The sequence below is a fragment of the Cherax quadricarinatus genome, chromosome 28 (genome assembly GCF_038502225.1).
Source record: "Cherax quadricarinatus isolate ZL_2023a chromosome 28, ASM3850222v1, whole genome shotgun sequence".
In the NCBI taxonomy this organism is placed as follows: Eukaryota; Metazoa; Arthropoda; class Malacostraca; order Decapoda; family Parastacidae; genus Cherax; species Cherax quadricarinatus.
This window is the reverse complement of record NC_091319.1, coordinates 5942077-5964359: the sequence shown is the minus strand read 5'-3', so window position 1 is coordinate 5964359 and position 22283 is coordinate 5942077. Positions and strand designations below refer to the sequence as shown.

Sequence of the window (22283 nt, the reverse complement as noted above, 5' to 3'; positions counted from 1 at the left end):
TTGTTAGATGATATATTAACAAGTTTGATATTACATAGGGAATCATTTATTAATGGCTTTGGAATGCATCTTTAATTATAACATGGGTGTCTGGGGGGGGGGGAATAGGTTCCAAGTTTTAAATACTCGGCCTTCAAAAATAAATTTAGGAATGCATTAACATCATGGGGGACTTGCTGTAGTGTATTCTCTTGAAAACATATGTGAATATATTGCAGTGTGTATAGTCATTTGAATTGTGATGTCTGCACACTTCTGGCAAGACAGGTTTTGAATGAATAATGGTGAATGTTTCCTTCTTTGGATCATTCTTTCTTGCTGAAAAAAATGGTCAATATGGAAAAAAAAAAAAATTCTATGCCAGTTAAGTCATGTTGGTTTCATTTTCTGCTGGTATGCTAGTTAACAGTGAATATACTGTATTGCATTTACAATAAAGTTTTAGTAAATAAAAATCGAGAGTTCCACTTTGAAAGAAACTATTTTTATACTGTATAGTGTAATCAGTTTGCCCATTTTTTTTTTCTTTTTTTAATGTTAAAGGTCATGGCTGAAATGTTTGAAGGGACTGTTCTACGCTCAATGCGATCGATTAATCCAGACCAGCAAGAGTATTGTGGTCTAGTTTGTGTTGGCGATGAAAGTGAGTTTTTATTTGATACAAAATTGTATGATACATGCAAGTGATATACATTTTCATTTTACAATACAATTTGAATTCCCTACAGCGCATCTTTATTTTTTTTTTTTTTTTTCAAAATTGTACAACACCAAATATGTTAATTATGTCCTATTCTCCTTTCTTATTTTCTTTTGTTTCTCTTGATTCATTTTCTGTTGTCTCTAATCCTCCTTATTTTAATATGCACTGTACAGCTAATAACTCTTTTTGCTGACAAGGCGAAGGATTGCCTCAGTATGAGTTTGGCATCACTGGTATTGTCAACAAACGAGAGCTGCTACAGCCAGGAGACCAAGTCACCTTTCAGCTGGATGAATCTCGGCGAGCAGTTCTCATCCGGGCTATCCGCAAGAAGCTTATTGCTACGGTTGATGCTGTCAAGGGTAAGCAATGTTGTTCGAGAAGGAGTATTGTAAAATTGAGCTGCCCTGCTCTAGCTGGTTGGGAGTTTTTGATGTTAGGTTTTTGCGATGAACATGTACTGGTTAGCCGGACTTAATTCTTGGAATGGGGAAGTACAGTGCTTGCACTCTACAGGAGGAGTGTGGGATATTTACTGTTTAGAATGATATCTAAATTGTTGTATTTTTGTGCCTTTGGCAAGACAGTGATAGCTTGAATGATGGTGAAAGTGTTTCTTTTTTGGAATGGCCTGTGTGTTAAAAAAACACACATACACACTACTTCTACTTACACTTAGGTCACACTACACATACATGTACAAGCATATATATACACACTCCTCTGGGTTTTCTTCTATTATCTTTCTAGTTCTTGTTCTTGTTTATCTCCATGGGGAAGTGGAACAGAATTCTTCTTCCGTAAGCCGTGCGTGTTGTAAGAGGCGACTGAAATGCCGGGAGCAAGGGCCTAGTAACCCCTTCTCCTGTATGAATTATTAAATTTAAAAAGGGAAACTTTTGTTTTTCTTTTTTGGCCACCCTGCCTTGGTGGGATATGGCTGGTTTGTTGAAAAAAAAAATGCACAAAGAGAACGAGCAAGCTAACGCTCAAACACAACAAGGGGTGGAAATTTCCAGCTCATGATCTTTCACATTTCTGTACATCATTAGGAGCTATGTAATGTTAAAAGAGTAGTAACAGGAGAAATGAGAGGAAGTTTTCTCAGAGTAAGGTATCATGGTGATGCCAGTCAATTCTTCTCAGATATCTAAAAGAAAGGAACTACCTGGAGAGAGTTCCGGGGGTCAACGCCCCCGCACCCCGGTCTGTGACCAGGCCTCCTGGTGGATCAGAGCCTGATCAACCAGGCTGTTACTGCTGGCTGCATGCAAACCAACGTACGAGCCACAGCCTGGCTGATCAGGAACCGACTTTAGGTGCTTGTCCAGTGCCAGCTTGAAGACTGCCAGGGGTCTGTTGGTAATCCCCCTTATGTATGCTGGGAGGCAGTTGAACAGTCTCGGGCCCCTGACACTTATTGTATGGTCTCTTAACGTGCTAGTGACACCCCTGCTTTTCATTGGGGGGATGTTGCATCGTCTGCCAAGTCTTTTGCTTTCGTAGTGAGTGATTTTCGTGTGCAAGTTCAGTACTAGTCCCTCTAGGATTTTCCAGGTGTATGTAATCATGTATCTCTCCCGCCTGCGTTCCAGGGAATACAGGTTCAGGAACCTCAAGCGCTCCCAGTAATTGAGGTGTTTTATCTCCGTTATGCGCGCCGGGAAGGTTCTCTGTACATTTTCTAGGTCAGCAATTTCACCTGCCTTGAAAGGTGCTGTTAGTGTGCAGCAATATTCCAGCCTAGATAGAACAAGTGACCTGAAGAGTGTCATCATGGGCTTGGCCTCCCTTGTTTTGAAGGTTCTCATTATCCATCCTGTCATTTTTCTAGCAGATGCGATCGATACAATGTTATGGTTCTTGAAGGTGAGATCCTCCGACATGATCACTCCCAGGTCTTTGACGTTGGTGTTTCGCTCTATTTTGTGGCCAGAATTTGTTTTGTACTCTGATTAAGATTTAATTTCCTCGTGTTTACCATATCTGAGTAATTGAAATTTCTCATCGTTGAACTTCATATTGTTTTCTGCAGCCCACAGAAAGATTTGGTTGATGTCCGCCTGGAGCCTTGCAGTGTCTGCAATGGAAGACACTGTCATGCAGATTCGGGTGTCATCTGCAAAGGAAGACACGGTGCTGTGGCTGACATCCTTGTCTATAAGAACACAAGAACATAAGAATGTAGGAACACTGCAGAAGGCCTACTGGCCCATACGAGGCAGGTCCTTATCAAAACGACATCTACCTAAAGCTACTCAAGAAACAACTCCCGCACCCCCCAACACCAATCAAACCCAGCCCCTCCCACTCATATATTTGTCCAGTCTCTTCTTAAAGCTACCCAAGGTCCTAGCCTCTATCACCCCACTGGGAAGACTGTTCCACGCATCTACAACTCTGTTAGAAAACCAGTACTTACCTATGTCCTTTCGAAATCTAAATTTATCCAACTTAAATCCATTATTCCTGGTTCTTACCTGGTTCGACACCCTCAGTACTTTATTAATGTCTCCCTTGTTTATGCCCGTCATCCACTTATACACTTCAATGATATCTCCCCTCATTCTACGCCTCTCCAGAGAGTGGAGATTTAAGGCTTTAAGTCTATCTTCATACGGGAGGTTCCTTACACAGTAAATCATTTTAGTCATTCTTCTCTGTATGTTCTCTAATGAGTCTATGTCCATCCTGTAGTAAGGGGACCAAAACTGAGCAGCATAATCTAAATGAGGCCTCACTAGTGATGTATAGAGCTGTAAAATAACTTTTGGACTTCTGTTACTTATACTTCTTGAGATAACTCCAAGTAATCTGTTGGCCTTGTTGCGCACACTGAGGCACTGTTGTCTTGGCTTTAGATTTCTGCTTACCATGACTCCCAAGTCTTTTTCACATTCTGTATGACCAAGCTCTACTTCACCTAGATTATAGCTTCGAGGGTTATTTTCATTACCAAGGGCAAGTACCTTACACTTATCCACATTAAACTTCATCTGCCATTTCTCAGACCAAGACATTAATTTGTTCAAATCGTCCTGGAGTTCATTGATATCCTCCTCAGAGTGAATTATACGGCCTATCTTTGTATCATCAGCAAACTTACTCATGTCACTAGTAATCCCTTCATCAAGGTCATTAATGTAAATTATGAACAAGAGAGGGCCTAAAACTGATCCTTGTGGAATGCCACTAGTGACTAATCCCCATTCAGATTTCACTCCATTAATGGTAACTCTCTGCTTTCTATTGGTAAGCCATGCCTCAATCCATGCTAGAACTTTACCTCCTATACCATGAGCTGCCACTTTTCTTAAGAGTCTCTTGTGAGGTACTCTGTCGAAGGCTTTACTAAAATCCAAATAAACAATATCATATTCCTTATCACTGTCAACTGCCTCAAATGTTCTATTGAAGAACGTCAGTAAGTTTGTCAGGCAGGAACGACCTCTCGTGAATCCATGCTGAGATTCGTTTATCAAGTTATGCTCTTCAAGGTGACTTCTGATAATGTCAGCTATAATTGATTCTAATAACTTGCCCACTATAGATGTCAGGCTTATTGGACGGTAATTTGAAGGAGTGGACTTATCCCCTGATTTGAATATAGGAACCACATTAGCCATCTTCCACATCTCTGGCACAACACTGGTAAGGATGGACGCATTGAATACACTCGTTAATGGCTGACTAAGCTCCATCTTGCATTCCTTAAGTACCCTTGAAAACAACTCATCGGGTCCCGGGGACTTTTGTTTCAGTTTGTCTATCTGTTTAATAACCATGTCCCTCGTGACAGTAATATTAGTTAACTTGAATTCATCAGGAACTAAATAATTGTTAATTTCTGGAATCTCATTTACATCTTCCTGTGTAAAAACTGACAAAAAATAGTCATTAAATAAGGAACACATTTCCAGTTCATTATCCGTCAGCTGTCCATTCCCAGATTTCAGAGGTCCTACTTTTTCCTTCACCTTCGTCCTATACACTTGAAAGAACCCCTTTGGATTAGTCTTTGATTCATTAGCAACTCTAATTTCATAGTCACGTTTAGCCTTTCTAATCGCTTTTTTTACTTCTCTTTTAAGCTGAACATATTGGTCAGTAAGGTTAACCTCTCCTCTTCTGATGCGCCTATAAATTCCCCTTTTCTCCCCTAATAGATGCTTTAGCCTCCTGTTAACCCATTTGTGATCGTTATTATTAGACCTAATTTCTCTCTGGGGAATGTATATACTCTGGGCACTGTGTACATTATTAAGAAAACAATCATAAAAGCAGATCCCTTCATATTCATAAGTATGATTATCGTCAATAATATCATTAGCTAGATAACCCCAATCAAGATTAGACAGATGTTCCCTAAGTCCATTATAATCGGCAGAACGAAAATCGGGGATTTTTACTGTATTATCATTATTCTTGCATTCCCAATTAATGCTAAAGGTGATGGATTTGTGATTACTTGCGCCAAGCTCTTCAGTGATCTCCAGATTATTCACGAGTGTTTCCTTATTTGACAAGACTAGGTCTAGCAAATTATTACCCCTGGTAGGTTCAGTTACACTCTGTTTCAGAAAACAGTCCTGAACTGTTTCCATGAAGTCACTGGACTCTAGATTACCTGTCAAAGAATTCCAGTCAATTTGGCTAAAGTTTAAGTCCCCTACTATGACTACGTTACTGTGTACAGAAGCCCTAACAATTTCGTCCCAAAGAAGTCTCCCTCTATCGTGATCCAAGCCTGGAGGTCGGTATATTACACCTAGAATTAGTTTTTCTTGACCCTCCACGAACTCTACCCAAACAGACTCTGTTACTGCTCCATCTATTTTTATACCTGTTTTTATGCAACAATTAATATTTTCTCGAACATACAATGCAACTCCTCCCCCCTTCCCATTACATCTATCCACATTGAATAACTTAAATCCCTGAATATTACACTCAACAGTCATATCCTGACTCTTTAAATCATACCACGTTTCAGTTAATGCAATGATATCAAAGTTCCCAGCACATGCTACCAAACGTAGTTCATTAATTTTATTTCTTGCACTTCGACTGTTAGCATAAAATACCATCATATGTTTTTTCTTCTGCACATTTTTCCTATTCATCTTTGTTTTTACACAATTTCTGAAATAATCATTACCCAGAGCTACTCCATGACAGATATGTCAGATATGAGGATGAGGAACAAGATGGGAGCGAGTACTGTGCCTTGTGGAACAGAGCGTTTCACCGTGCCTGCCTCGGACTTTACTCTGTTGACTACTACTCTCTGTGTTCTGTTAGTGAGGAAATTATAGATCCATCGACCGACTTTTCCTGTTATTCCTTTAGCACGCATTTTGTGCGCTATTACGCCATGGTCACACTTGTCGAAGACTTTTGCAAAGTCTGTATATATTACATCTGCATTCTTTTTGTCTTCTAGTGCATCTAGGACCTTGTCGTAGTGATCCAATAGTTGAGACAGACAGGAGCGACCTGTTCTAAACCCATATTGCCCTGGGTTGTGTAACTAATGGGTTTCTAGATAGGTGGTGATCTTGCTTCTTAGGACTCTTTCAAAGATTTTTATGATATGGGATGTTAGTGCTATCGGTCTGTAGTTCTTTGCTGTTGCTTTACTGCCCCCTTTGTGGAGTGGGGCTATGTCTGTTGTTTTTAGTAACTGTGGGACGACCCCCGTGTCCATGCTCCCTCTCCATAGGATGTAAAGGCTCGTGATAGGGGCTTCTTGCAGTTCTTGATGAACACGGAGTTCCATAAGTCTGGCCCTGGGGCAGAGTGCATGGGCCTGTCATTTATCGCCTGTTCGAAGTCATTTGGCATCAGGATAACATCAGATAGGCTTGTGTTAACCAAATTCTTTGGCGCCCTCATAAAAAATTCATTTTGATCTTCGACTCTCAGTCTGGTTAGTGGCTTGCTAAAAACTGAGTCATATTGAGACTTGAGTAGCTCACTCATTTCCTTGCTGTCATCTGTGTAGGACCCATCTTGTTTAAGTAAGGGCCCAATACTGGACGTTGTTCTCGATTTGATTTGGCATAGGAGAAGAAATACTTTGGGTTTCTTTCGATTTCATTTATGGCTTTTAGTTCTTCCCGCGATTCCTGACTCCTATAAGATTCCTTTAGCTTAAGTTCGATGTTTGCTATTTCTCTGACCAGTGTCTCCCTACGCATTTCAGATAGATTGACCTCTTTTAGCCGCTCTGTTATTCTTTTCCGTCGCCTGTAAAGAGAGCGCCTGTCTCTTTCTATTTTACATCTACTACTCCTTTTTCTTAGAGGAATAAGTCTTGTGCATACATCGAGTGCCACCAAGTTAATCTGTTCTAGGCATAAGTTGGGGTCTGTGTTGCTTAGTATATCTTCCCAGCTTATATCGGTTAGGACTTGGTTTACTTGGTCCCACTTTATGTTTTTGTTATTGAAGTTGAATTTGGTGAATGCTCCCTCGTGACTAATCTCATTTTGTCGGTCTGGGGCTCTGTGCATACATGTCTGAACCTCAATTATGTTGTGGTCTGAGTATATTGTTTTTGATATGGTGACATTTCTTATCAGATCATCATTGTTAGTGAAGATGAGGTCTAGTGTATTCTCCATTCTAGTAGGCTCTATTATTTGCTGGTTTAAATTGAATTTTGTGCAGAGATTTAAAAGCTTGTGTGAGTGTGAGTTTTCATCAGAGCTGCCTCCTGGTGTTATTACTGCAACAATATTATTTGCTATATTCCTCCATTTTAGGTGCCTTAAGTTGAAATCCCCCAGGAGCAAGATGTTGGGTGCAGGAGCTGGAAGATTTTCCAGACAGTGGTCAATTTTTAACAGCTGTTCCTGGAATTGCTGGGATGTTGCATCCGGAGGCTTGTAGACTACCACAATGACTAGGTTTTGGTTCTCGACCTTTACTGCTAAAACTTCCACTACATCATTTGAGGCATTAAGCAGTTCTGTGCAAACAAGTGACTCTGCAATGTACAGGCCAAACCCCCCCCCCCCCCTTTTGCCTGTTCACTCTTGTCACATCTGTATAGGTTGTAACCTGGGATCCATATTTCGTTGTCTAAGTGATCCTTTATGTGGGTCTCAGTGAAAGCCGCGAACATTGCCTTTGCCTCTGCAAGCAGTCCACGGATGAAAGGTATTTTGTTTGTTACTGGCTTTAGACCCTGTATATTTGCAAAGAAGAATGTCATCGGACTGGTGGTATTGTTGGTACTGGGGGGGATTTTTTTTTCCGGCATTAGTATCTGTATCTGTTGGTTTGGAGTGGAGGCCATCGACTGTGGTTCCACTCCAGGAATGACTGGATTTGGTGTACAATTTCTGCCATTTCCTGCCAGTTTTTTTTTCCTTCCTGGCACTAAAAAACCTCTCGCTCTTGAGTGGCTGTGGCTACCCAGGTTTTCCCATGGCCTGGATGTTTTGTATCTTTTTGTCCCCTTTAGATGGTGTGCCTGGCAATTTAAGTTATAGCACAGTCTTTCCTGTACTGAAGAGGTACACATTTCAGGGTGAAAAAGCTTACAGGAAGGGAGTTTGCATTTTCCTGTTGTCATATGGGCACGACATTTTCTAGGGTGGTCATAGTTGCATGTCCCATCTGTTTTTCCAGATTTCCCATGTGTGCAGATACCAAGTGCGTAGTATGTGCACAGGCTTGGTTTCCATTTGCCTTGGGTTTCTGTGACTGTATTCCCTGTCGGTGCATGTTTACCTGTCTTATTCCTATCTTCCCTAGCACCAACAATGGAGCTTCCACCAGTTGTTTTTGGTAATATATCCTCACTATTGCTAGTGGAGTCCTCTTGTTTGCTATTTCCTGTTGTATTTCTTGTTTGCAATATTGGTTTTATCTTATCTTTGACTACACTTGTTTCCCCACTACGGCTCCTGTCCCCTATGAGGTCATTTATATGCATTCCTTCCTGCGTATAATTCCCGACTACCTGGACAAAATCTCCAGCTTCACCATTACTGTCTCCCAGGACAGCACCTCCAGCTTCACCATTATTGTCTCCCAGGACAGCATCTCCAACTTCACCATTACTGTCTCCCAGGACAGCACCTCCAGCTTCACCATTACTGTCTCCCAGGACAGCACCTCCAGCTTCACCATTACTGTCTCCCAGGACAGCACCTCCAGCTTCACCATTACTGTCTCCCAGGACAGCACCTCCAGCTTCACCATTACTGTCTCCCAGGACAGCACCTCCAGCTTCACCATTACTGTATCCCAGGACAGCACTATCAGCCCCACATTTACTGAGTACCAGTACATCACCTCCAGCCTTACTGTTTCTGACTACATGGCCAGTATCAAGGGCAGTACCATTCAGCCCAGACTTTTTATGTTCCCATCTGTTGTAGAAAGCTTCCAGGTTGTCTATGAAAGCAGCTTTGATGTTATCCTCTTTTAATACCCTTGTGATTTTAGTCCACAGATTTATCTCCTTTGGGCATACCCAAAAACACTTCCCTGTTTTAATACTGCTTGTAGCTAGTTCTTGGATATCTGCACAAGGGGCGTGACACCAATTTCCACAAAAATGACAATTTATCCATGTGGAAGCCAGTTTGTTTGATTTATTGCAGACTACACACAGCTTCATAATGATTTGAATGGTTGATTTACTGTAATTCTACTAACAACCTCTTGAATACTCTATTAATAACCTCTTTAAGTAAAGCTCTAGCTATCTGTATTTCTATTTCTAACTGTACTTTTATATCAGGACAGCTTACCGGAGTACGCTCCTGGAGTTTGTTTTATATTTATTGTTTGTGTTTATAAGGGCGCCTACAACCCCATCCGTTTACAGTCTGCTTTATTGTCCAACGAATCCGTTTGAAACCGGCCAAGGGTTCGACCAGTCGAGGGTTCGGAGCCAGTCTGATCTGATCAGTGGGTCACTTATTTAAAACATACTGCTCGGTGATTTGGGCTAACACATGAAGGATCTACTGGAAAATTCTACCTGAGTAATATGTTATTTGATTGATACAAAAGTATAACTTGCGTGTTGAAGAAACCGGTGACTGCTGGCAACTCCTACAGTGACGAATGGTCGAGCCTCAACCCTTGTTTATCAATCGCTGTATCTAGCTTTTCTAGTTTTTCTTTTTGGCCTCCACCACAATAAATGCTATATTATCACTATAGTTGACTGGTGCAAATTTTGGAGGAAGGACGCTTTTTCTGTAGTAATAATTGCTTCTCGTTGTGTATATTGCGACCGCTGGTAACTACAGGTTATGTGAAATTCACAGTAACGTCTGGTATTTCAAGAAAAAGAAACTAATGAAAGTCACTCCACTCCACTAAGTACCATTATAATACTGGTTAGTTGCTACTACAGCACTGTATTCTGCTATTCACTGGTATCACTAGATTATATGCGAGTACACTAGCAGGCCAGGAAGATTATTAAAAACAGCTGACCTGTGGTAAGTTTCTGGCGACTTCTGGCACCTGCCTCTATAGGCTTATCACTTCATTTACAAATTCACCTGTTTTCAAATGATACTTTAGCCTTTATCATCTATATACTAGGGAGCCACTGTAGTATACACTATAACACTATGTATACACAATGCTATCAGGGAGACTTTCTTTCCTCTGACAAGAAAAGTTCAGTTATTATTACTTTTTCACACGGCACCCAGGCCTATGATTCCCCTCTAGTAGTAAACTCTGCTAGGTAGTGCACACTAATTCTCCATTTTTGGCTCGGTATATAATGTTTTCCGCCCAAGATTGGTTCCAGGCGCTAGAGGGATGTATCGTATAGGATTGATGACACAAATTAAAGTTCTAGCACGTAAGAGCGACCGTGAAAACACGAGAAAACCCGGAGCACAACGAGGCACGCTGACACACACACACACATAGTTGGCATCACCATGCCTTATTTGAGAAAACTTCCTCTCATTCCTCCTGTTGTTACTCTTGCAACATTCCATAGCTCCTGATGGTGCACAGATGTGTGAGAGATCTTGAGTTAAAGCTTTCCATCCCCTATTGCTTGTCTTCCATTGTTAAGATTGCCTGTCTGCAATTGTATTGCAGACAGGCTCAGTTCAAGGAAGAGGAGGAGAGGCCCAGTTCTTTGGACCAAGAGCCTTCATGAGCATCGACAAACCTCCCTTAAGGGCACCTGAAGTGACGAATTAGCTAGAGTCTAAGTGGTCATGGTACATGCATGCTAACCAACATACTGCTGAAATTGGGGTGAATAAAACATATTTTACTTAATGATGTGTGAAAGGCTCTGAGTTTGTTCCCTTATGGCTTCAAAGTGCTAAACTTTTTTATATGTGCTTTTGAATAGATAAGTTAAATCACTTCATTTTGTTTATCAGGACCTTGTTCTTTGGTAGGTCAATATGGATTCCTGAATTTTGAAACAGAGGAAGGGAAGAAGCTCTTTTTCCACCAGTCAGAAGTGAAGGATGGGAACTCCTTGAGCCCAGGTGATGAGGTGGAGTTTGTGATCATCACCAATCAGAAAACTGGAAAGTCCTCCGCTTGCAGTATCTCTCGCATCATGTAAGCTATTTTGCCCTTCTCTTTGTAAGTAGAATAAGTAAAAATAAATGCATTTCCCTTTCTAAGCAGTACCTCTAGAACTCTACAATTGTTATTGCTTAAGTATTTAATTTTTATTCATAATGTTTAATGCAAGAAGTTTGACTGTGTTGATTTCTATATTATTAATTGTAAGGATGATACTGTACATTTCATTGCATTTCATTGAAAATGTAGTATGATTGATATACAGTAAATCCTCTTACAAAGCAATATCATGTATTGAGATTTCTTGTAAACACTCTTGAAAAAGTGCATCCAAAATTTCCAAGTGTGCTAGAAAAACTTCAATAATGATAAATCAGACACTTTTGCAATATTTGGGTATCTTTATTCTGGAAACGTTTTACGCCAAGCGCTTCTTCAGTCCAGTGCAGGAGGAGGAGGTGGAAGATTAGGAGGAGTTTGAGGTAATCAGTCCCTCTGCCTGGAGTCTGTGTTCAGTCCATCAATCTTGACGAAAGTGCAGCATATTCATGGAGATTGAGCTCATATACTGATGACATATGAGGTGGAGCAGTGGTAGGTGGAGTCACAAACAAAGCCACTAGTGGAAGTAGATCATGTCTATAGATTAGACAAGTTTTGAAGATGTTCCTGCATCAAGATACTAAAAATTTATCAACTTGTTGGTTTTGTAAACCATTACTCACATCCTGTCACACACAGCAACATTTTGGGATCTTGATGCAGGGATTTCTTCTGAACCTGTTTAATCTATAGACATGATCTACTTCCACTAGTGGCTTTGTTTGTTGGTGACTCTGCCTATCACTGCTCCACCTCATCTGTCATCAGTGTATAAGCCTGATCTCTGTGAGTATGCTGCACTTTTGTCACACTTTTGTCAAGATTGATACATGGAACACATCAACTCCAGGCTGAGGGACTAATTATCTCAAACTCCTCATCTTCCACTTTTTTCTGCATTGGATGAAAGAAGCCACTGTGTGGCAAAATGTTTCCAGAATAAAGATACGTAAATATTGCACAAGTGTCTGATTTATCAGCTTGTCAGTTTTGTGAGCCATTTATTCACAACTTCAATTATACGTGCTGTAAGTCAAAAAAAAAAAAAGTAAATTACAAAATTTGGGTAATATATCTATAGATTTTTCATAATCTGCACACCAGGCCACAGATAGTTGGGCACTCCCCAGCCTCCCACAATTCTTTCAAAATTTACATGAAACACTTGTTTGAAAAGTTTGAAGAGTATTGAGAGCATTAATCCTTTGACTGTCGCAACCCCCGATCCTGAGGTGTCTCCTGGTGTCGCAAAATTTAAAAAAAAAAATTATTTTTTCTTATGAAATGATAGAGAATCTTTTCCCGATTGTAATGACACCAAAAAAACGAAATTTGATGGAAAACTGACGGAATTATGCTCTCGCAAAGTTAGCGACCTCGGCACTGTTTACAAATCAGCGATTTCGCCCACTTTGAGCCCTATTTTCGGCTAATTCTATTGTTCCAGTCGCCCAAACTCATAGCTATTTCTTTAGAACTTCATTTTTTCTATCGATTGAATACAAGAAACTGCCCATTTACTGATTTCAACTACCTAATAATGTGGTCAGAAATTTGCAATTTGGCCAATTTCACGAAAACTAAAAAATATCACAATTTCAAAATAAGGTCCAGAATAAACAATGCAGACATTCCTGGCTCTAAAATAACATTTTCTTTGTTCATCAGTCACGTCTCCAGGCCCTTCTGATATTACTCTTGCTTTCTATTTTGAATTTTTATTCAAACAAAAAATATTAGACTTACTATTATGCAGACTACTGCAATGCTGTAATAACTGTATAAATAACATCAACCCATTCATGACTGCATATTAGAATGGCTAGTTGGACATTTATTGGACAATGGCATCATTTGTTTACTTTTGAACATTGGCAAAAATCAAACATTTCCCCTACTTTGAGCTCCATTTCTAGGTTCTTTTTATAGGAAAATCAATCAAAATCACCTCTATTTCTGTAATATGTTTTCCATTCTATCAAATGAGACCAAGAAAACGAGAATACAACCATAAATACTATACGAAAATAGACCACAAAGTCGGCATTTTAATTAAAAAAAACGGTCGAGTTTTTTTTTTCTCATTATGCACTGCGTGCTCCAGGATTTTTTTTATATGGTGCACACTGACCACACAGACCCATTCTCTCACATGTGGGCCTACCAGCTTTCTCCTGCTTGATTTGAAGCCGCTAGAATTTATGAGTATATATACGTCAAACACGGCACCTCGTAAAACATATATATACGGCCGCGACAGTCAAAGGGTTAATATCAAGAACCCTCGAAAATTCAGTGGGAGAATTTATTCAGATAATTGACCCTCGAGGTTAGCAACCCAGTATCGTACATTATTGTAATTACCCTAAAATATCACCTTCTCGTGCCTTTTAACAGTAATGTATCTACTCGTGCTTTATTTCTACAATTTTGATAATGAAGAGTGAATAAGTGTTTAAACGAGAAAGTTGAAGTGTAGGACAGCTTTCATTTACTGAAGCACAGCCAGTACATCAGCTAATTGTCCAAACACATCCCATTCTAGGGATTCCCCATTCCTTGTTGGGTAAGGCAAAGTAGTGTTTATTTGACTGAGATAATGAGGGAAGATGTATGGGCCAGTCTCTACCAGCTGCTGCCCCTATTATCGACATGGTAATATTTTGAGAGGTACAGGCATGGACTTTTTTTTTTCCTCAGTCTGGTTTCAGTTGGACCCAAGTGTATGGTGAGGCCTACTAATTACTCTTTTTCACTGAACCCAACATTATTGCATAATGATAAAAAATAAAACTGCAGAATTTAGATACATAGAAATTCAGAAGAGTATTGAGGAGTTACAAATTTGTGGTTTCTCAGTATTGTTGAGATTCAAAACCAGAGTCAGCATCTCACTTCATATCACTCAGACCAACCCAGCCTTCCACAAATTGTTATAAGAATTACTTCTATTTTATTTGGTTATTACTTTTTTAAATGGTTCATCATTATTACATGTTTGGCATAGCTGTAGTGAGTTTGTGTTTGGTAGGAAATGTTAATATGTACCAAGTGTCAGCTGATAAGCCTTACTACATATAACTTGGCCCAGGACCACTGCACTAGTCTTCGAGTGTGGACATCTCACTCTACTCTTGCTCTGCTTTGAACATCAGTGACATATTTCCCATTTTCTTCTTGGAGTGGCCGTCTCTGTTGCATATTTCCCACAGCAATTGTTTGGGACACCATACCTCAACTTTTATCGGCCAAGGATGTAGGCGTCTGGCTCTACCTAGGTTTAGGCACGGGGGTCCACCTGACCTAATTGGGATGTATATTCCCCTCCCCCCCCCCCCCCTTTTTTTTTATATATATATATAACATTACTCTCCCAGATTTGGGCAGAATTTTCACCAGACTTACAGGAGCAGGGTTCATACAACATATATCATTGTAGTCCTTCAAACCAATAACAACTCAGCCCAGTTGTCTTATGCTAACCTCACATTGCTTAAATGCTTCAAGCAATGAGTAGCAATGTAAGACAAGATAAACTGTACTAATTTTTACCTGGTTTAATAAAAAAAAAATGACGAATTTGGGAGGTCTGAAACGTAACCCTGTCCTTTTTCCCACATGTCTTCACATTAAGCTAATTTTCATATAGTGCTGCTTTATCAGGAATGTGTCCTGCACATTTTGATAAGGTTTACTGTAAGGATATTTTTAACCATGACTTTTCATTACAAGAGCAGTTTTTTTTTTTTTCCATAAAATGCAATTCATAGTGTTAATCATGTACACAGTAGATCTTTATTTCGTGCAAAATTTAATGTCAAGTCTCTGTTGATGTGTTGTCAAAGTAGGAAGTCTGAATGCGCGTGGATGTTGTGTGAATGATAAGAAAGAGATGATTGTGGATGTTATGAATGAGAAGAAGCTGGATGTCCTGGCTTTAAGTGAAACAAAGCTGAAGGGGGTGGGTGAGTTTCAGTGGAGAGGAATAAATGGGAATAGGTCAGGGGTTTCAAATAGTTAGAGGTAAAGGAGTAGCAATAATGTTGAAGGATTAGCTATGGCAGGAAAAGAGGGACTCTAAATGTATTAATTCAAGGATTATGTGGAGTAAAATAAAGGTTGGATGTGAGAAGTGGGTTATAGTAAGTGTGTATGCACCTGGGGATGAGAAGTATAGAGGAGAGAGAGAGATTTTGGGAAATGTTGAGTGAATGCATGGGGAGTTTTAAACCAAGTGTGAGAGTACTTGTGGTTGGGGATTTTAATGCTAAAGTGGGTAAAAATGTTGTGGAGGGAGTAGTAGGTAAATTTGGGGTGCCAGGGGTAAATGAAAATAGGGAGCCTTTAATTGAGGTATGTGTAGAAAGAGGTTTGGTAATAAGTGATACATATTTTATGAAAAGGAGGATAAATATACAAGGTATGACATAGCACGTAATGAAAGTACTTTGTTAAATTATGTATTGGTGGATAAAAGGTTGATGGGTAGGCTCCAGGATATACACGTTTATCGAGGGGCAACTGATATATCGGATCATTATCTAGTTGTAGCTACAGTTAGAGTAAGAGGTAGATGGGATAAAAGGAAAATGGCAACAAAAAGTAAGAGGGAGGCGTAAGTGTATAAACTAAGGGAGGAAGGAGTAAGTTCGGGTGGAATATAAGCAACTATTGGCAGAAAGGTGGGCTGGTGCAAGTATGAGTAGTGGGGGGGTTGAAGAGGGTTGCAATAATTTAAAAAATGCAGTATTAGAATGTGGGGCAAAAGTTTGTGGTTATAGGAGGGTAGGTGCAGGAGGAAAGAGGAGTGATTGGTGGAATGATGAAGTAAAGGGTGTGATAAAAGAGAAAAAGGTAGCTTATGAGAGGTATTTACAAAGCAGAGGTGTTATAAGAAGAGTAAAGTATATGGAGAGTAAAAGAAAGGTGAAGAGAGTGCAAAAGGAGAGCAGATGATAGATCGGTAGAGGCACTGTCAAGAAATTTTAATGAAAATAAGAAAAAATTTTGGAGTGAGTTCAACAAGTTAAGAAAGCCTAGGGAACGAATGGATTTGTCAGTTACAGAGTAGGGCAGTTAGTAGATGGGGAGATGGACGTAATGGGTAGATGACGAGAATATTTTGAGGAACTTTTAAATGTCAACGAAGAAAGGGAGACAGTAATTTCATGCACTGGCCAGGGAGGTATACCATCTTTTGGGAGTGAAGAGAAGCAGGATGTGAGTGTGGGGGAGGTGTGTGAGGCATTACGTAGAATGAAAGGGGGTAAAGCAGCTGGAACTGACAGGATCATGACAGAAATGTTAAAAGCAAGGGGGGACATAGTGTTGGAGTGGTTGGTATTTTTGTTTAATAAATGCATGAAAGAGGGGAAGGTACCTAGGGATTAGCGGAGAGCGTGTATAGTCCCATTATATAAAGGGAAGGGGGACAAAAGAGATTGTAAAAATTATAGAGGAATAAGTTTACTGAGTGTACCAGGAAAATTGTACGGTAGGGTTATTATTGAAAGAATTAGAGGTAAGACAGAATGTAGAATTGCAGATGAGCAAGGAGGTTTTAGAGTAGGTAGGGGATGTGTAGACCAAGTGTTTACATTGAAGCATATATGTGAACAGTGTTTAGATAAAGGTAGGGAAGTTTTTATTGCATTTATGGATTTAGAAAAGTCACATGATAGAGTGGATAGGAAAGCAATGTGGCAGATGTTGCAAGTATATGGAATAGGTAGTAAGTTACTAAATGCTGTAAAGAGTTTTTATGAGGATAGTGAGGCTCAGGTTAGGGTGTGTAGAAGAGAGGGAGACTACTTCCCAGTAAAAGTAGGTCTTAGACAGGGATGTGTAATGTCACCATGGTTGTTTAATATATTTATAGATGGGGTTGTAAAAGAAGTAAATGCTAGGGTGTTTGGGAGAGGAGTGGGATTAAATTATGGGGAATCAAATACAAAATGGGAAGTGACAGTTACTTTTTGCTGATGATACTGTGCTTATGGGAGATTCTAAAGAAAAATTGCAAAGGTTAATGGACGAATTTGGGAGTGTGTGTAAAGGTAGAAAGTTGAAAGTGAACATAGAAAAGAGTAAGGTGATGAGGGTATCAAATGATTTAGATAAAGAAAAATTGGATATCAAATTGGGGAGGAGTAGTATAGAAGAAGTGAATGTTTTCAGATATTTGGGAGTTGACGTGTCAGCGGATGGATTTATGAAGGATGAGATTAATCATAGAATTGATGAAGGAAAAATGGTGAGTGGTGCATTAAGGTATATGTGGAGGCAAAAAATGTTATCTATGGCGGCAAAGAAGGGAATGTATGAAAGTATAGTAGTACCAACACTCGTATATGGGTGTGAAGCTTGGGTTGTAAATGCTGCAGCGAGGAGGCGGTTGGAGGCAGTGGAGATGTCCTGTCGTCTAAGGGCTATGTGTGGTGTAAGTATTATGCAGAAAATTCAGAGCGTGGAAATTAGGAGAAGGTGTGGAGTTAATGAAAGTATTAGTCAGAGGGCTGAAGAGGGTTTGTTGAGGTGGTTTGGTCATTTAGAGAGAATGGATCAAAGTAGAATGACATGGAGAGCGTATAAATCTGTAGGGAAATAAGGTGGGTTAGGGGTCCTCCTCGAAAAGGTTGGAGGGAGGGGGTAAAGGAGGTGTTGTGGGCGAGGGGTTTGGACTTCCAGCAAGGGTTCATGAGTGTGTTAGATAGGAATGGATGGAGACGAATGGTATTTGGGATCTGATGAGCTGTTGGAGTGTGAGCAGGGTAATATTTAGTGAAGGGATTCAGGGAAACTGGTTGTTTTATATAGCCGGACTTGAGTCCTGGAAATGGGAAGTACAATGCCTGCACTCTAAAGGAGGGGTTTGGGATATTGGCAGTTTGGAGGGATATATTGTGTATTTTTATACGTATATACTTCTAAACTGTTGTATTCTGGGCACCTTTGTAACAGCAGTGATTATGTGTGAGTGAGGTGAAAGTGTTGGATGATGCTGAGAGTATTTTCTTTTTGGGGATTTTCTTTCTTTTTGGGTCACCCTGCCTCGGTGGGAGACGGCCGACTTGTTGAAAAAAAAAAAAGTATAGTTATGGCTATAATAACAAAAACTGATTATTATGACTCATTTGCAGGTCAAAAACTGCTCCAACACAACGGCCTAACCGTCTCATCAGCAGACTTAAAAACTTGAATTGTGACAACGGTAAGCCACGCATGACTGTTCTACGCCAACCAAAGGGTCCCGATGGCACTAAGGGATTTATTTTACAACGCACAATATCCGAATCGGAGTCTAGTGAGGAACCTTAATGTCTTTACAACCTTCTTGCTTGAACTTACTTCCTACTTCCCTTACCCTTTCTACTTGTGTTTGTATGAATGAATGAATGTGTATATATGTATATGCGTGCATGTGTGTATATGCATGCATGTATGCATGCATGTGCTCGCCTAATTCTGGTTGCAGGGGTCAAGTCACAGCTCCTGGCCCCATTGTGTGTGTGTGTGTGTGTGTGTGTGTGTGTGTGTGTGTGTGTGTTAAAAGATATTCATGAATATAAAGAATGGAATCAAACATCCTGTACAATTTTAAATTCTCCTAAACACTTCATTGAATTCTACTAATTGATATGTATAGTATATGATATATAATTCTGTCTCTTTCCATCTTTCTTGCCTTCCCACCTTTCTCCTTTACTTTCATCCCTGTTTCCTTCCCCTCATCTTCCCTCTACTCCTTTTTCTTCCTCTACCCTTATTCTCCATTTACCTTTTTACCTTCCCATTTCCCCTCTCCACTTTCCCCTCTTCTCTGTATCCTTTCCCTATTAATTTCTCTTAACTTTAGTTTTAATGACTATTGCCCAGTACATTGAGGCAAAAAATTTCCAGAATAAGCCCTATGGAAGGACTAGATTGGGTAAGAATATGATGCATCTACTGCAGAATAAACATGTAATGGTATAGATATTTTAGTTGCTGGTGATGTGGTTGGTGATGGAGCTGAGAGCTAGTGCATTGCCTCATTGTAACCCAGTATTGCTGAAATTGTTGGAGCGAGTGTAACGAATGTGTTCGCAAAACGTTTTCCTACTAGAGGCCACTTAGGGTGATAATTTTCCCCTTGCTTTTGTTGCTTGCTCAGCATCTCCTTGTAGTTTAGCGATGCTTAATATTAGAATAGTCATCATACTTTGCAAAATGTATCAGAAATGAATGCCCCCAGGTGAATGAATGTTGTATGATCAATTGTTGTACTGTATAACTTTACCAAATTGTCACAACTTTGAGCTTAACAAATCCCATTTTCATTGTAGAAGTAGCCAATATTTTATGAGTGCAAAACAACTCCAATTGATATTTGAATGTGTATATGGCTTATCGAAATTTCTTGATTTGAATTATAATTGATGAATGTAAACACTACTTAATCACCTTGCTTAAGAATTCAGTGTTATTACTTAATTGTAGCATAGCGATGATATAGCAGTCATCAGAAGTAATGAAGTGGTAGCAAATCTTGTTATCCCTGGATATTTTGGCCAGCTTTCTTTGCTGATGTGTAATGATTTTAGCTGGATATGATTGACATATAAGGTTATAAGTACCTTTTCTTAAAGTACAAGTAATATAGGCATCTAATGGACCCCACAAGATGCTTATTTTTCAGTTTTTTTCCTTTTGTTGCTAATTCTTTTATCAAAGACATAAGGCATATTTACTGTCTTTTTAGTACAAGAGAAATACATTAAAGCCACCTCCTTGAGATACAGTACAGTGTTAATTCAGTGTGCTATTGAATTTGTGTAGATGTAATTCTCTTGACTTTGAGATGTTAAAGGCATTTAGAGGCTGGCATCAGGAAGAGTAGTCAAGGAATTTTGCTGTGTGGTATGGTCAATATATGTCGCTGTTCTGGGCATATTTAAATTGTCTTTGCCTGAAAATTTACTATCTTGTGTTGCCAGATAATTTTGTTTTAGTTTTAGCATATTGATATAAGTACATCCTGACAGGAAAACATTAATAGTAAAAAAGGGGGAGGGGGGGATGAGAACATGATCAAGAGATTCTGTGAAATGTAACACATGATTAGAACTAAGGAATTAATCAGTAACTGATGCCATTATATCCAAGGAGAACTTGATTTTCTTTTGAAAGGTGAGCAGGGCATCAGTTTTGAGTTCTACTTAAGAAAGGCCTCAAATAAGCTTATGCAAACCGCTTTGACATTTAAGAAATTTGTGGAACTAAAATAATATTTAGTGACAGAGGTGTATCTATATTCCAGTTTTTTTTTTTAGTTAGTTTTAATTTTGAGATTACAAAATTATACTGGGATTAACTACTTAAATATGGCAGCTCCATATCAAAGATTCTGGAGAAAAAAATCCCCAAATTCTAAATGCACAAATTCAGTCATTCCTTCTTCAGGTTCTTTGGTGGTTAAAAATTTTTCCATTCTACTCAAGGATACACTAAATGTTTATTAATTATATATATATTATATATAATTGAGCAAAAACTAGATACTCAGAATTGATGTTCTTTCACTGAGGAAAATGATGATGCACTGCAAATGAGTTTCCATAATTATACCTCAACTATAAGGCTGTGTTAAAGTCTGTGATCCCACGCAACTAAAAGGGATAAATACGCGAAATAGACGTATTTATACATAATGCACTTGAAGGTACTATTGTGTTGACCGTGTTTTAACCTTACCTGTGACACCACAAGTATGCCCAATAACTCTTCATACTGTTAGTTCTTTGCCATTCATCTGGCCTACCCCAAACCATATACCATTTATGAAGTACTTTTTAAACTGATCAGTGTGTGGATGCCCATGGCCCATTTTGATACTGATGTTAGGTTATTGGCAGCAGGAGCCTTGAAACCTAAAACAAACTTAACTTCCTGCTTCCAGTGACCTTAATTTCTGGCATATGTGGAGGAAGAACAGTGGTCTTTGTGCTAGATGGCTCTTATATAATGGGAAGACAGCTTGATGATATTTATAAGCAACCCTAAAATAATTTTTAAGTGTTAATATTGCATACTTGATTTTTTCACTTTGAATTCCCATTTGATTGATGGTGATGCATTACTCAGGCATTTTGTTAAATGAAAAAATGGGAAATGTTAGGTAGATTTATGAAGCTTTAGATGGTAATTTTATTCTGTTAAGGAAGTCGTATGTTTACTTAGTAAAAAAAAAAAAAGTTGGAGAACATACTTGATTAGGATGGTAATCTAGAAATTCATGGTTGTGTACCTACTTGCTTATTAACCCTAATAAGGATGGCTGATCATTGACTTTCAGACTATGGTCTTTATATACCTACCATAACAGCTGGTTGTAATTGTTATAATTGAAAGTTAATTTAGTTTATCATTTGTTTCTACATATACATTAAATTGTATAGGTATGTAATGAACCTTAGGTAGTCACATTCATAAAAATGTTGGTGTATTATATAATACCAAAATAACCACATGTCTTTTGTCCTGAGTAAATAGTGTGGAAAGATGGAAAGTCTTTCCTAAATGTGTCCAGTTATGGAGAGAGAGGCTGTTTTTAAAAAGTAAAGATTTACAAAAACAGCTAGTGTAGGTAATAGGATCAAGACTTCAAAGTGAACTTTAAGCATTTTTTATATTATAATATATCCATTATCAAATTATTCAAAGTAAGATCGATATGTATGGTAAACTAAAGAATGTCATGTCCAATAAAAACTCACTGTGTCTTCTTAATTGTGCCATGAATATACTCCTAATAATGTAAACCATTTAAGAGATTATACTGTAAAGTTATAATGCAAATACCCTCACTACAAAGTGAAAATATTTATTATTGCCTGAACAGTAGCAATTATGAATATTTTTCTCCTTGTGATCTAAATGGTTGGGGCAAGCATTCATATCT

General features: G+C 39.0%; 1 protein-coding gene across 1 annotated transcript in view; it reads left to right on the top strand.

Annotated features, from left to right (window-relative positions):
• Positions 1-18947, top strand: part of LOC128693149 (RNA-binding protein Unr) — a 73786-nt gene extending 54839 nt beyond the window's left edge. Inside the window, exons 14-17 of the mRNA XM_070089349.1 lie at positions 544-643; positions 901-1065; positions 11107-11275; positions 18484-18947. Coding sequence (XP_069945450.1) covers positions 544-643; positions 901-1065; positions 11107-11275; positions 18484-18661 — 612 coding nt within the window. The 3' untranslated portion in view covers positions 18662-18947. The remainder of the gene's footprint in view (positions 1-543; positions 644-900; positions 1066-11106; positions 11276-18483) is intronic.
• Positions 18948-22283: the final 3336 nt, after the last annotated feature.